At 38.6% G+C, this 12,205-nt stretch overlaps 1 protein-coding gene and 1 long non-coding RNA gene across 2 annotated transcripts; both read right to left on the bottom strand.

Annotated features, from left to right (window-relative positions):
- Window positions 1–239: 239 nt before the first annotated feature.
- LOC108252517 (egl nine homolog 3) lies at window positions 240–9,987 on the bottom strand. Its single transcript, XM_017444508.2, has 4 exons — window positions 9,979–9,987; window positions 6,072–6,163; window positions 1,636–1,683; window positions 240–824 (listed from the first exon to the last, which is right to left on the bottom strand). The coding sequence occupies exons 1-4, from the start codon at window positions 9,985–9,987 to the stop codon at window positions 719–721; spliced, it is 255 nt and encodes an 84-aa protein (XP_017299997.2). The 3' UTR covers window positions 240–718.
- A 1,335-nt stretch (window positions 9,988–11,322) lies between these two features.
- Window positions 11,323–11,882, bottom strand: LOC113467888. Its single transcript, XR_003391816.1, has 2 exons — window positions 11,672–11,882; window positions 11,323–11,476 (listed from the first exon to the last, which is right to left on the bottom strand). It is a non-coding gene; the product is annotated as an uncharacterized LOC113467888 (long non-coding RNA).
- Between the last annotated feature and the right edge of the window lie 323 nt (window positions 11,883–12,205).

Genomic DNA, 12,205 nt, shown 5'->3' with positions numbered 1-12,205 from the left:
GAACTTTTTCGAGGAAACGTTTCCTTGAAAAAGTCCACGGAGATGGACGAAACTCGAGTCGGATAAGATCAAAACCGGAACGTCTATCCATTGTATCATATAAAGGTAATAAGTTTTGTAGTTACCTATTTCATAACTTTCAAATAGGCTACATTTCACCCGCACCTACATTTCCCCCAGTTGGAGTCGGTCTTATAAACCTAGCTTTCATAAACACTAAATGACAAAAACCATGCAACTTTTCTACCTCAATAGCATATAGTCTCTCTGTATCTGAATGTCTTCTGGTCTTGAAAAAAATCATTTTATCCCTATCATGTCGAATTTTAATAGGTAGTTTTGATTAATAAGTATGTAATACGTAATAAATAGGTAGTGTTACATTATGGGTTTAAGTTAATCCTAGGACTAGGACTAATTCCTAAAATATCCAATGGGTTCTCACATCACAACCGAATTTTCCCTATCTAAACTGTCCATTGCAAGTCGGATTTCCGACGATTTCGATATTGTCAGCTAGGACTAAAAAGACCCATGACAACTCCGTCCGTGTCAAAATCCGATCCGATATGTCTGGTTCAAGACGTATCTCACACGGCTTATTAGATGGTCCTCCGTAGTCCGTACCAATGATCCGTACCAATGATTGTACCGTCCGTATCATTGCAACATTCAAGATGTCCTGTCGTCCATTATGTCAGTCGAGTTAGGAATGACATCAAGTAGGCCGAGATGTTGCCAGTTCTCTTTGTCTCTCCCGCTGATATCTCTTACATGCCTCTTCTCTCTCTTTGGCGTCGAAGTACCACAGGGTGATGGCATATCTGAAACACACAACATGCGTCAATTAGAAAGCGTCAGTTTTTTCTCTTTCTCTCTCTCTCTCTCTCTCTCTCTTTTTTTCAATAAATCAATTTTCATTTATTTTTAAACATACGTACTATGTAAACATAATATGCGTCAATGGAGGAGTTGCAATTGGGAAAACATTATTAATAAAAGGTCGATTCCTACGTAAAAAGTTGTGAAAAATCCAAATCAAAACTCCAAAAAAGTAACTTTAAAAGGTCGAAAATTCAATTTTTAATTGCCATTCTAATTAAAAAGTTCAAAGAGTTGTGACGTCAGATTTCACGTACGCTTATTTTTATCAATTGCTAGTTTCACACATACCTAATGTATACGGTTTCATTCGATTCACGTTCGGTTTTTACCAAAACCGTTCATACAAATGAGGTTTTATACTTTAAAGTCAGCTTGCTTGGATGGTAATGGTAACGCGTCTGTCTGCCTTGTAAGCGCTAGGCCGCAGGTTCGATTTTATCCTGATGGGAAAAGCCAGTCGTTCTCGGAACGGCCGGCTGGCTTTCTTCTATCCTGTCTTCCTTCTCTTCGATTTCGGGACGATAAGACCTTAACAGTTACAGTTCCCTCTGTCAAACTTCTTGAAAAAAAAAAGTTAGTTGTTCAGTGCTCACAATGAAGAGTGGCCAAATCATTGATTTTTCAACTGTCACAATACAAGAAGAAAAATTCGCACCAAAAACAATACAAGTTTGTTTTTCTAGAGCTTTAATGTCACGGGCAAAGTTTTCAGTGACGGGGGATGATATGATCCATGGGGGGAGGACTTACCTAGTTTTGTACGCAGGCTGCACTTCATGAGGGTTTCTCCTGTCAGACCAGAAGAACAAGATCCTATCAAACATAGGCTAGTTTGGCTATAAGAACAAGGCTTTTACAAAGTTTGGCTATAAGAACAAGATATACCGCCAACCACAGCACCTATCTCAACCAAACGTTTTGAGTTGCACCCTTGTCACATTTGTAAACTACATACCAAATTTCAAGTCTCTAGCTCATACCGTTCCCGATATATTGTTAAATTACACCGAAAACCGCCAAAAAGCGGTATCTCTAACCGTTCAGTCGGTATAGCTGAAAACCGGCAAAAAAAAAACGTTTAAAAACCGCCAAAAAGCGGTCAACCGCAGCACCTATCTCAAACCAAACGTTTTGAGTCGCATCCTTGTCACATTTGACATCTACATACCGAATTTCAAGTCTAGCTTTTACCGTTCTCGAGATATTTTGTTTACAGACAGACACACACACACGGACCAATAAAAGGAAACGAGCCATCCGTGAATGTCTGTGTTTTGCTAACCAACGAGCCTATCCGCGCCGTGGGAACAACAAGGCGCGGTGGGAACAACAAGGCGCGTACAAGTCAAGGCAAACCTGTACGGATGAGAGACTCCGGACCCGGCGAGCCACGCACCGCCGCGCCACGCGCCGTGGGAACAAGGCTTTATCTACCGTGGAAATGTTGAAGTAGGAATGCAACTGATCCTGGATATATGGTTGGCCTTTTGATCATAACATTAGGACAACATTGGCTATACTGACATTGGGAATATTTAGACACAACAGTTTGGTTTTTCAGGCGACTACACGCTACCTTCCAATGTGCGACAGTGCGACTGACCTAAAGGTCGAGCTGAAACTCGGAGAAAAAGAAAAAAAAAAGTATCTTCTTTTTCATAAAATGGATACTTCAAATTATTAATTTATTTGAAAATACAAAATAAAAACATGCGCTACCTTCCAATGTTTGACGGACCTAAAGGTCGAGCTGAAACTTGGAGAAAAAGAAAAAAAAAAGTATCTTCTTTTTCATAAAATGGATACTTCAAATTATTAATTTATTTGAAAATACAAAATAAAAACATACAAAATTTCAACATTTACTGACTTTCAATATTAAACAAAACTCACGATAATATTTTCTCTAACGTCTCTAGTTGCTTATAAAATACATAGAGGTAATATTCTATCTTGATTTAAGTATCATGTTCTTCTAAACAAAATCTAGACAATGGCTTATTTGCGAGAAAATAAATACCAAACAAACAGGAATATCGATGCTAAATTTTTCCCAGAAATTGTCTCTTCTAACCTAAAAACAAAATACTATTCCATTCCATTACTGGCGTAAACAAAAATTTATTACCACGAATAATCCTTTTTTTCTAGATAGAGTCATTATCACAGGGGTTTGTTATTATAAATATAACAAACAGAACCAAGCAGTAAGTTCGGCCATTACAATCTCTAAAAACAAAATACCATTCCATTACTGGCGTTAACAAAATTTTATTACTATGAATAATCCTTTTTTTTTCTAGATAGAGTCATTATCACAGGGGTTTGTTATTATAAATATAACAAACAGAACCAAGCAGTAAGTTCGGCCATTACAATCACTTTCTACTAGTTTGGAAATTAAATACCCGAGGCCAAAAGTTTGGTGAAAACTTGGATTAAAGTTAAGTATTGGTGGATTTTAAAGTTTGAACTTCAAGTTAAAACCCGAATTGTGTTCTCGGATATTAGGTAAGTTAGGTATTCAAAAGAGAACACAAGTTTGAGACCTAATTAGAACAAATAGGCTACTATTAAATATGTTTATATTAGACATCCTAGGTTATAAAGTTATGAAATAGGTAACTACAAAACTTATTACCTTTATATGATACAATGGATTTCACCCGCACCTATATTTCCCACACTTGGAATCGGTCTTATAAACCTGGCTTTCATAAACACTAAATGACAAAAATCATGCAACTTTTCTACCTCAATAGCATATAGTTTCTCTGTATCTAAATGTCTTCTGGTCTTGGAAAAAAAAAAAAAAAAAAAAAAAAATCATTTTTGCCTATCATGTCGAATTTTAATAGGTAGTTTTGATTAATAAGTATGTAATACGTAATAAATAGGTAGTGTTACATTATGGGTTTAAGTTAATCCTAGGACTAGGACTAATTCCTAAAATATCCAATGGGTTCTCACATCACAACCGAATTTTCCCTATCTAAACTGTCCATTGCAAGTCGGATTTCCGACGATTTCGATATTGTCAGCTAGGACTAAAAAGACCCATGACAACTCCGTCCGTGTCAAAATCCGATCCGATATGTCTGGTTCAAGACGTATCTCACACGGCTTATTAGATGGTCCTCCGTAGTCCGTACCAATGATCCGTACCAATGATTGTACCGTCCGTATCATTGCAACATTCAAGATGTCCTGTCGTCCATTATGTCAGTCGAGTTAGGAATGACATCAAGTAGGCCGAGATGTTGCCAGTTCTCTTTGTCTCTCCCGCTGATATCTCTTACATGCCTCTTCTCTCTCTTTGGCGTCGAAGTACCACAGGGTGATGGCATATCTGAAACACACAACATGCGTCAATTAGAAAGCGTCAGTTTTTTCTCTTTGAGGAAAAGGGCCCTTGAGTGACCCTGTTTGTTATGAGCGCTCTAGGCCGAAATCCAAAGTTATGAAAAACGCGCAGCATTTTCGAGCTTTTTCAAAATTTTGCCTGTAAATAGCGGCCAAACCGTTCATTTCTCAAACCTTATCCGATGGACTTAGTTCCATGAGGATATTTGAGTAGCTTCTTGTAAATGAAAATGAGAGTTGACGAGAATTTGTTCAGGAACGGATAATAACTAGTAATGTTTTATGAGTATACGTATGGTACCCGTACCCACAGATATGAGGGAGACTTGGCTTCACCGAAAACTCCCGACTTTTTACATTAACATAATTGCCATATTAGCGAGAACAGAATAGTTAACCCCCGGACATTAGAACGGATAGTAACTAGTAATGTTTTATGAGTATATGGTACCCGTTATTATTATTATTATTATTTCGTGTCCAGAAGACGTCTTTATTTTTATAAAAATGAACGCATACATAGAAAGGTAAAGATTTGACAAATAGGTAAATTCGGTTCGGTTAGTTTAAACTTTAAAGTCAGCTTGCTTGGATGGTAATGGTAACGCGTCTCTCTGCCTTGTAAGTTGTAAGCGCTAGGCCGCAGGTTCGATTCCCGCCCGGGGCGGATTTATCCTGATGGAAAAAGCCAGTCGTTCTCGGAACGGCCGGCTGGCTTTCTTCTATCCTGTCTTCCTTCTCTCTTCGATTTCGGGACGATAAGACCTTAACAGTAACAGTTACCCTTTGTCAAACTTCTTGAAAAAAAAAGTTAGTTATTCAGTGCTCACAATGAAGAGTGGCCAAATCATTGATTTTTCAACTGTCACAATACAAGAAGAAAAATTCGCACCAAAAACAATACAAGTTTGTTTTTCTAGAGGATTAATGTCAAAAAAAAGGGGGGGGGGAGAGCGAGATTTAAACACTATCTTTCCAGAATGCAACTACTGCCAAAGCTTTATTGTTGGCTGCAAGTAGATCTTCTCTGGTACATTTCTCTGGTAGCGGGAGTCATGAATTATGACATCATGGCCTACGGGAGCGTATGCCGTGACGTCAAACTTCACGATTTACCGGTATTTTTTAAACCGATTTATCTCGGTATCTAGAAGTCGTAGAAGAAAAAGAAAAATTCCGTTGGTCCTCATTTTTTCTGCATCACCCAAGTAAGCGCAACTGATCTATTGAGAAACGCTTATTTTTATCAATTTCTAGTTTCACACATACCTAATGTATACGGTTTCATTCGATTCACGTTCGGTTTTTACCAAAACCGTTCATACAAATGAGGTTTTATACCGGTTCGGTTAGTTTAAACTTTAAAGTCAGCTTGCTTGGATGGTAATGGTAACGCGTCTCTCTGCCTTGTAAGTTGTAAGCGCTAGGCCGCAGGTTCGATTCCCGCCCGGGGCGGATTTATCCTGATGGAAAAAGCCAGTCGTTCTCGGAACGGCCGGCTGGCTTTCTTCTATCCTGTCTTCCTTCTCTCTTCGATTTCGGGACGATAAGACCTTAACAGTAACAGTTACCCTTTGTCAAACTTCTTGAAAAAAAAAGTTAGTTATTCAGTGCTCACAATGAAGAGTGGCCAAATCATTGATTTTTCAACTGTCACAATACAAGAAGAAAAATTCGCACCAAAAACAATACAAGTTTGTTTTTCTAGAGGATTAATGTCACGGGCAAAGTTTTCAGTGATAGGGGATGATGTGATCCACGGGGGAAGGACTTACCTAGTTTTGTACGCAGGCTGCACTTCATGAGGGTTTCTCCTGTCAGACCAGAAGAACAAGATCCTATCAAACATAGGCTCTATGTCCGCCACTTTATCCCCTCCGCCTTCCGGGAAAATCCTCAGGAGGCCTCCGTTTTGCTGTGGAAAAAGAAAATAAAATCTGGTGTGAACATCACACGACTTTCCTCATCCTATTGAATGATGCTTATTTTGGGTGTTCTTGTTCTTATACCTAGCCAAACTTTTACAATATCTCTAACCGTTTAGTCGGTATAGCTGAAAACCGCCGGGATAGCTGAAAACTAGCTCATACCGTTCCCGAGATATTGTTAAATTACACCGAAAACCGCCAAAAAGCGGTAAAATGCCGTCAACCGTTGCATCGATCTTAACCAAAAGTTTCGTGTCGCATCCTTGTCATATTTGACATCTACATACCAAATTTCAAGTCTCTAGCTCTTACCGTTCTCGGCAAAAAAAAAACGTTTAAAAACCGCCAAAAAGCGGTCAACCGCAGCACCTATCTCAAACCAAACGTTTTGAGTTGCACCCTTATCACATTTGTAAACTACATACCGAATTTCAAGTCTAGCTTTTACCGTTCTCGAGATATTTTGTTTACAGACAGACACACACATGGACCAATGGCTGAAACTTTGGATTTACGCTCTAGGGACCTCAAAACGTGTTTTGGCACTAAAAACTAACCATCGAATTTTTGACCCGATTACATTACTTTCGCTAGGCCGCGGGTTCGATTCCCGCCCGGGGCGGATTTTATCCTCATGGGATAATGTTCGTTCTCGGAACGGCTGGCTTTCTATCCTGTCTTCCTTCTCTCTTCGATTTCGGGACGATAAGACCATAGCAGTTACAGTTCCCTCTGTCAAACCTCTTAAAAAAAAAAAAAAAATACATTACTTTCCTTCCTATAGGATTAGTGATGGGTCGTGGGTAAATACCCACTGGGTGGGTAAATAAAAATTGGGTATTTACCCGGGTATTTATCCACCCCCAGGGTGGGTAAATACCCTAGTGTTCAAGTCTTATTATCACGACTCGATTTAGTGTTCAAGTCTTATTATCACGACTCGATTTAGTGTTCAAGTCTTATTATCACGACTCGATTTAGTGTTCAAGTCTTATTATCACGACTCGATTTAGTGTTCAAGTCTTATTATCACGACTCGATTTAGTGTTCAAGTCTTATTATCACGACTCGATTTAGTGTTCAAGTCTTATTATCACGACTCGATTTAGTGTTCAAGTCTTATTATCACGACTCGATTTAGTGTTCAAGTCTTATTATCACGACTCGATTTAGTGTTCAAGTCTTATTATCACGACTCGATTTAGTGTCCAAGTCTTATTATCACGACTCGATTTAGTGTTCAAGTCTTATTATCACGACTCGATTTAGTGTTCAAGTCTTATTATCACGACTCGATTTAGTGTTCAAGTCTTATTATCACGACTCGATTTAGTGTTCAAGTCTTATTATCACGACTCGATTTAGTGTTCAAGTCTTATTATCACGACTCGATTTAGTGTTCAAGTCTTATTATCACGACTCGATTTAGTGTTCAAGTCTTATTATCACGACTCGATTTAGTGTTCAAGTCTTATTATCACGACTCGATTTAGTGTTCAAGTCTTATTATCACGACTCGATTTAGTGTTCAAGTCTTATTATCACGACTCGATTTAGTGTTCAAGTCTTATTATCACGACTCGATTTAGTGTCCAAGTCTTATTATCACGACTCGATTTAGTGTTCAAGTCTTATTATCACGACTCGATTTAGTGTTCAAGTCTTATTATCACGACTCGATTTAGTGTTCAAGTCTTATTATCACGACTCGATTTAGTGTTCAAGTCTTATTATCACGACTCGATTTAGTGTTCAAGTCTTATTATCACGACTCGATTTAGTGTTCAAGTCTTATTATCACGACTCGATTTAGTGTTCAAGTCTTATTATCACGACTCGATTTAGTGTTCAAGTCTTATTATCACGACTCGATTTAGTGTTCAAGTCTTATTATCACGACTCGATTTAGTGTTCAAGTCTTATTATCACGACTCGATTTAGTGTTCAAGTCTTATTATCACGACTCGATTTAGTGTCCAAGTCTTATTATCACGACTCGATTTAGTGTCAAGCCTACGCCTCCTCCAGGATGAGTCATCAATCATCATAGAGAGAAGGACAGGATAGGAGAAAGCCAGCCGCTCCGAGAACAAACCTTATCCCTTCAGGATGAAATCCGCCACGCCGCCCCGGGCGGGAATCGAACCCGCGGCCTAGCGCTTACAAGGCAGGCGTGCTACCTCCCAAGGTAACTTGGGCTGGCTTACCTTGGTTCGTCCGTTGATAACAAAGTCTCCCATTCGACCATTATTGACCATCCTGTTGGCTCGCAATCCCTTCAGGATGAAATCCGCCACGCCGCCCCGGGCGGCGGGAATCGAACCCGCGGCCTAGCGCTTACAAGGCAGGCGTGCTACCTTCCAAGGTAACTTGGGCTGGCTTACCTTGGTTCGTCCGTTGATAACAAAGTCTCCCATTCGACCATTATTGACCATCCTGTTGGCTCGCATGATGATCGCGTCCACTTCGGATATAAGTCTCCCGATATTTGAACAATACGTTTCCCGTCCATCTATCCAAGTGATTTGATCGCCGCGAATTGTCTTCAGGTCTTGCTTGTTGGTAGATTTGTTGCTGACTAGTTGTCCGTCCTTGAACACGCCGCTATGGTACATGCCCAGCACTTCGTGTAACACAGCCATACCTGAGGAGAGATGGTGAGGAAGAAACATTTCAGGGCCATTGCGGTTGCATTGGAAGTGTAGTCGTGCAACTTTTATCTATAATCTGTAGAGTTTCTATCATTTTCATAGGTTTTTTTTAAGAGGTTTGACAGAGGGAACTGTAACTGCTATGGTCTTATCGTCCGGAAATCAAAGAGAGAAGGAAGACAGGATAGGAGAAAGCCAGCCGTTCCGAGAACGAACATTATCCCATCAGGATAAAATCCGCCCCGGCAAGCCCAATAAAATAACTAATAAATAACATGGAAAATACATAAGGGTGCAATTAATAGGAATCCAAATTAAACAACAGCAAAATAATAGCGATCAACTAGGTAAGTACAAAATAGAGGCCATTTATACAAAAATAACTGATAACTTTTTTTTCGAGGTTTGACAGACATAGGTTTGGTTTTTCAGCCGACTAAGCGCTACTGAAAGTCGCGCGAGATTAGCACACAGTGGACTCTGGATCTGTAGGTTGGTGGTTGAAGTCCAAGTCAAGTAATAAAATTTAATGTAGGTAGATAGTGTATCAAGTGGGAAACAACAATAATTCCTCCTTAAATTTCAGTAAATTTTATCAGAAGATGACTAATCATTCAAGTATTTTTTGCATAGTCATTATTATTTATTACTGTTGGTTCAATGATATCTCTATCATAGATTTGGTTTTTCAGCTAACTACGCGCTACTAAAAGTCGCGCGAGATTAGCACACAGTGGACTCTGAATCTGTAGGTTGGTGGTTGAAGTTCAAGTCAAGTAGGTAATAAAATTTAATGTAGGTAAGTAGATAGTGTATCAAGTGGGAAACAACAATAATTCCTCCTTAAATTTTAGTAAATTTTATCAGAAGATGACTAATCATTCAAGTATTTTTTGCATAGTCATTATTATTTATTACTGTTGGTTCAATGATATCTCTATGACTACATCAGAAGAAAAAGGACTTTCTTTGTTTATGTAAAAAAAAAAAAAAATACACACACACATGGCCTTGTTGCTTGGACTGCTCAGACCTCAGAGTGTTAATTGAATAAAGAAATAATTGTGATGTAAGCATCTATGCTAAATTTTATGACTTGATTTGGACTTGAACTCAAACCACTTACATCACAATTGATCAGTTGCGCTTACTTGGGTCATGTTTCAAAGTCATAGAGCAGAAAAAATGAGGACCAACGGAATTTTTCTTTTTCTTCTACGACTATTTCTTTATTCATTAACACTATAGATAGTGTATATCTATAGATAGTGTATATCAGAGGTGCCCAACCTTTTCAGAGGAAGATCAACTTACTCCCTTTTCCCATATGCACCCTTTCCCCCTTTAGGGCAAGGGGGGGGGGAATATGCCCCTTTTCCAATTTAATATACCAAGTTTCTAAAAAATCAGTCAATAATTAAATTCTGAGAAAAACAAAAGCTTATGTGAAAGTTGATCATGATTGACCAGTTGGGCATCCCTGGTGTATATTGAGGTAAGTCAATCACAGCGGGGAAAATAATTATGATGTATGTGCCTTGAAATACCTCTCTCTGGTCCAAGGAAGTTGTCGACAACACAAAGACCATATTGGTCCATATCTCGGATAACATTCTCTATCATATCTGAATGTACCCGGTCATTGTTTGTGTGGTGAAATGGAGGCACTACAACTACATTTGTATCTAGATGCATATCTGTGGAAAGAAATTTAATAAATAATATGAGTTTCTTAAGTAGGTAGGTAATGTTTTTTGTTTGTTTGATTGTCTCTTTGTTTGTGTTGTTTTTTTTTTTTTTTTTTTTTTTTTCAAAAAAAAGAAGAAGAAGAAAAAATCAAGCTGTTTCCTCAAAGGTCAATTTTCATATTGTGGTCATTCGTGTATAAAACCTGTCAATCAAGCTTCTTTATTCATTAACACTATAGATAGTGTATATCTATAGATAGTGTATATGAGAGGTGCCCAACCTTTTCAGAGGAAGATCAACTTACTCCCTTTTCCCATATATTAAGCACCCTTTCCCCCTTTAGGGCAAGGGGGGGGGGATATGCCCCTTTTCCAATTTAACAAACCAAGTTTCTAAAAAATCAGTCAATAATTAAATTCTGAGAAAAACAAAAGCTTATATGAAAGTTGATCATGATCGACCAGTTGGGCATCCCTGGTGTATATTGAGGTAAGTCAATCACAGTGGGGAAAATAATTATGATGTATGTGCCTTGAAATACCTCTCTCTGGTCCAAGGAAGTCGTCGAGAACACAAAGACCATATTGGTCCATATCTCGGATAACATTATGACACATCTTCTCTATCATAATATCTGAATGTACCCGGTCATTGTTTGTGTGGTGAAATGGAGGCACTACAACTACATTTGTGTCTAGATGCATATCTGTGGAAAGAAATTTAATAAATAATATGAGTTTCTTAAGTAGGTAGGTAATGTTTTTTGTTCGTTTGATTGTTTGTTTGTTTGTGTTGTCTTTTTTTTATTTCAAATCCAAGAGCAAGCCCTCTTGCATATAAAAAGTGCTGTAACTATTGTTAGTGCAGTCCTCTAATCATATGATGATCCCTAATCATCCCTAACTAGGGTGATTGCTTTGGGCTGACATTTAGTATTGGCTACAAATTTTACAAGATGACCTTCGCACTCAACCAGATCAGTTGCGCTTACTTGGGTGATGTTTCAAAGTCATAGAGCGGGAAAAATGAGGACCAACGGAATTTTTCTTTTTCTTCTACGACTTCTGGATACCGAGATAAATCGATTTAAAAAAATACCGGTAAATCGTGAACTTTGACGTCACGGCATACGCTCCCGTACACGATGACGATGACCTTCGCACTCAACCTTAACCTTTGCTATTTCTTTAGCAATGGAAATTCCAGGTTGGTATCCTCCCTGTTTAACATCCCCCAGCCAGACTAAGCATATTTACATAAATCTGCACTGTACAATACAAACTACAGTGTCCTGGATATTACTCACTCTGTGAATATTTCTGTGTATTGGGTCTGTTACAACATATACCTTCGCATCAGAAAAAGAACTCACTTGTCAAGTTGTTTTGACCATTGTTTTCGTTGAGAATTGGGATATCACTGTAAAGACCATATTGAGTATTCATATTGCTTGGTCCTGGAGCCCGACTTGTACCTGCGGTATCTACTAATTGATTGGGTGTGTTGTTTTGGAAAAGACTGGGGTTCAAATATTGGACGGTAGAGTTGGCTATTTCATTTTCTGAGCTCCCTGTAAGACGAGCAAAAGAAATACCTATGAGTGAACACCAGTTTTTTTTTTTAATGTACAAATCCATGCAAGTAATCCTTATTAGCCAGACTAGTTAGCTCGGCGGCTAGCCTGTTTGC

This window comes from Diaphorina citri, unplaced genomic scaffold (genome assembly GCF_000475195.1).
Source record: "Diaphorina citri unplaced genomic scaffold, Diaci psyllid genome assembly version 1.1 scaffold578, whole genome shotgun sequence".
Taxonomy (NCBI): domain Eukaryota; kingdom Metazoa; phylum Arthropoda; class Insecta; order Hemiptera; family Psyllidae; genus Diaphorina; species Diaphorina citri.
This window is presented reverse-complemented; position numbering and strand designations above follow the sequence as displayed.